General features: G+C 49.2%; 1 protein-coding gene across 2 annotated transcripts in view; it reads left to right on the top strand.

Moving 5' to 3' along the window:
* Nucleotides 1-2,500, top strand: part of rhpn2 (rhophilin, Rho GTPase binding protein 2) — a 24,071-nt gene that overhangs the window by 16,048 nt on the left and 5,523 nt on the right. The window contains exons 9-12 of one of the 2 annotated variants that reach the window (XM_031587511.2): nucleotides 776-932; nucleotides 1,080-1,199; nucleotides 1,525-1,719; nucleotides 2,258-2,304. In XM_031587511.2, the coding sequence (XP_031443371.1) occupies nucleotides 776-932; nucleotides 1,080-1,199; nucleotides 1,525-1,719; nucleotides 2,258-2,304 (519 nt within the window). Of the gene's footprint in view, nucleotides 1-775; nucleotides 933-1,079; nucleotides 1,200-1,524; nucleotides 1,720-2,257; nucleotides 2,335-2,500 lie in introns of both variants that reach the window. The other variant, XM_031587510.2, reaches the window with a different exon arrangement.

Genomic DNA, 2,500 nt, shown 5'->3' with positions numbered 1-2,500 from the left:
TGAGTATTGTATTGTATTAATTAGCCTGTTGTTAACCTTTCCTGCTAGTCGTAGTCGGAGATTACAGGGGAGACTTTTGTTTACTGCTCCAGGGCCGAAGTGTTCTATATTCTAAACTTTCCCTTTAGTCTGCGGTTGATGAGCAAATTAATGGCAACTTGTTTTGGCCCGAGGATTTATTCTCCACACTGGTTGCACAGAGTCCAACGTTACAGCAACATAACTTTGATCCAGTCGCTACATCTATTCTATCCGTGTGCATCACTGTTCTCGCTCGCTCGCTCTCTCTCTCTCTCTCTCTCTCTCTCTCTCTCTCACTCTACCACAACCCCCCGTAGCCAACATGTTGCTCCATTATACATTATACATTATAGGAGCTGCACCATTATACAACACTGTATTAACATAAGATCGGGGACCGGGATGAAAATGTGACCTGGAATCATAGTGCGAACATTTTGATTGACGTCGGCGTATTAATTGCAGCGGGACAATAAAAAAAAAAACTTTCCCGGAGCATGAAACTGTAGTGGGCGATAGGCTAGTATTGACGTCATGGATACATTTGTGACACGAAATGTAAAGGTTGGCGATTCAATACCAGTGGCGAAAAAGACAGCTGATCCATCAAAAATCTACCTAAAAGAAAATTGAAGATTTTCAATATTTTGACAATTTTACATTACATTACATTTGTTCACTTAAGAACCCAAAGCTCTCTTTAGGCCTGAGATTTTCTCACCTTGTTAATATGTGTGACATCACTTCCTGGCAGGTGAGTGAGATGTATGACCACGTCCACCAGTCCATGATCCAGACGCCAATCAAAGACAACGTGCCATTCTTCTGGTCCACGATGGCGCAGGTGAAGAGCAGCCACTACCGCTCACTGGCCCACTACTTCACTGCTACCGCACTCATGGACCATGAGGGTAAGACACACACACACACACACACACCCTCCACACACACACACACACCCTCCACACACTCACACACACACACACACACACACACACACACACACACACACACACACCATGTGATGGTTATGGATGTGTGTGTGTGTGTGTGTGCAGTGAACCCTAGTGACGATGAGGACCAGCAGGAGAAGGCCTTCTCTCAGATGTACGACGCCATGCCTGACGCACACCCCCCTCTGGACATCCTCAAGAACACGAAGGAGCGCCAGCGCATCGGTGAGACAAGGGGCATGACCTCTGACCTGCCTGACCTTTAGAGTGCATGACCCACAGAGTATCCCTCTAGTGTGTGTGTGTCATGACCACTATGTTGTGCCCCACACAGGTAAAGTGTGTGTGTGTGTGTGTGTGGTGTGTGTGTGTGTGTGTGTGTGTGTCATGACCACTATGTTGTCCCCCACACAGGTAAAGCGTGTGTGTGTGTGTGTGTGGGTGTGTGTGTGTGTGTGTGTGTGTCATGACCTCTATGTTGTCCCCCACACAGGTAAAGTGTGTGTGTGTGTGTATGTGTGTCATGACCACTATGTTGTCCCCCACACAGGTAAAGCTCACCTGCGGCGGGCGATCCTGGAGCACGAGGAGGCGTTGCGTATCTACAGCTTGTGTCGGGAGCTGCGGAGGCTGGACATCCTGGGCGACATCCTGCAGGCCACGCTCAAGCGCTCGCTCGCCAAGTTCGCCCTGCACGAGGACGAGGACGAGTTCACAGACTACATGGAAGCGCCTGACATCAACTGTGAGTGTGTGTGTGTGTGTGTGTGTGTGTGTGTGTGTGTGTGTGTGTGTGTGTGTGTGTGTGTGTGTGTGTGGTTGACAAAGAAGCACAATTAGGAAACACAAACTAACCATCAGCAACTAAGCAACTGACTTTTGCCTGTTCTGTGTCTCCGTACCTGTGTGTTCAGAGGTGTGTGTGTGTGTGTGTGTGTGTGGGTGTGTGTGTGATAAAGAGAGAGAGTCTGCCTTTGGTGTCCATGTTCTGATCCTGTACATCTTGTTGTGTGTTATCATTTACTTGTAACACAAACACAAAACAGAAACTGGCTGACTGCAGCTCAGATAAGCACAGCACACACACACACACCCGAACTCGTACACACCCACACGCACACATTTGCACACACACACACTCACACACCCACACGCACACACACCCATGGGTGCACATACACACACACACACGCAAGCACACTCACACACACACATACGCACACACACTCACACACACTCACACACACAGTCCAGCTTAACTGTGTCTCTCCTGTCCCCTGCAGCCAAGACGGAGCAGAAGGCTGAGATGGAGGTCCCGGGGTCCACTAAGGTGAAAGTCACAGACCTTTTCCAGCGACTGGTATGTGGGCTACTAATGCACTTTCCATTAACACTTTCACTTTCACTTTCACATTCACATCTGCTCACATTCCCAAAGCAGCACAGAAGCCCAGAGTGGCCTGGCAGACACGTCTCCCTGTCCAGGTCCTGGCTTGTGTTCTGACTGGGTGGACATGTCCGTCTCC

Source organism: Clupea harengus, chromosome 20 (genome assembly GCF_900700415.2).
Source record: "Clupea harengus chromosome 20, Ch_v2.0.2, whole genome shotgun sequence".
NCBI classification, from domain to species: Eukaryota; Metazoa; Chordata; class Actinopteri; order Clupeiformes; family Clupeidae; genus Clupea; species Clupea harengus.
The sequence above is the reverse complement of the archived record's forward strand: the minus strand, read 5'-3'. Positions and strand labels throughout refer to the sequence as shown.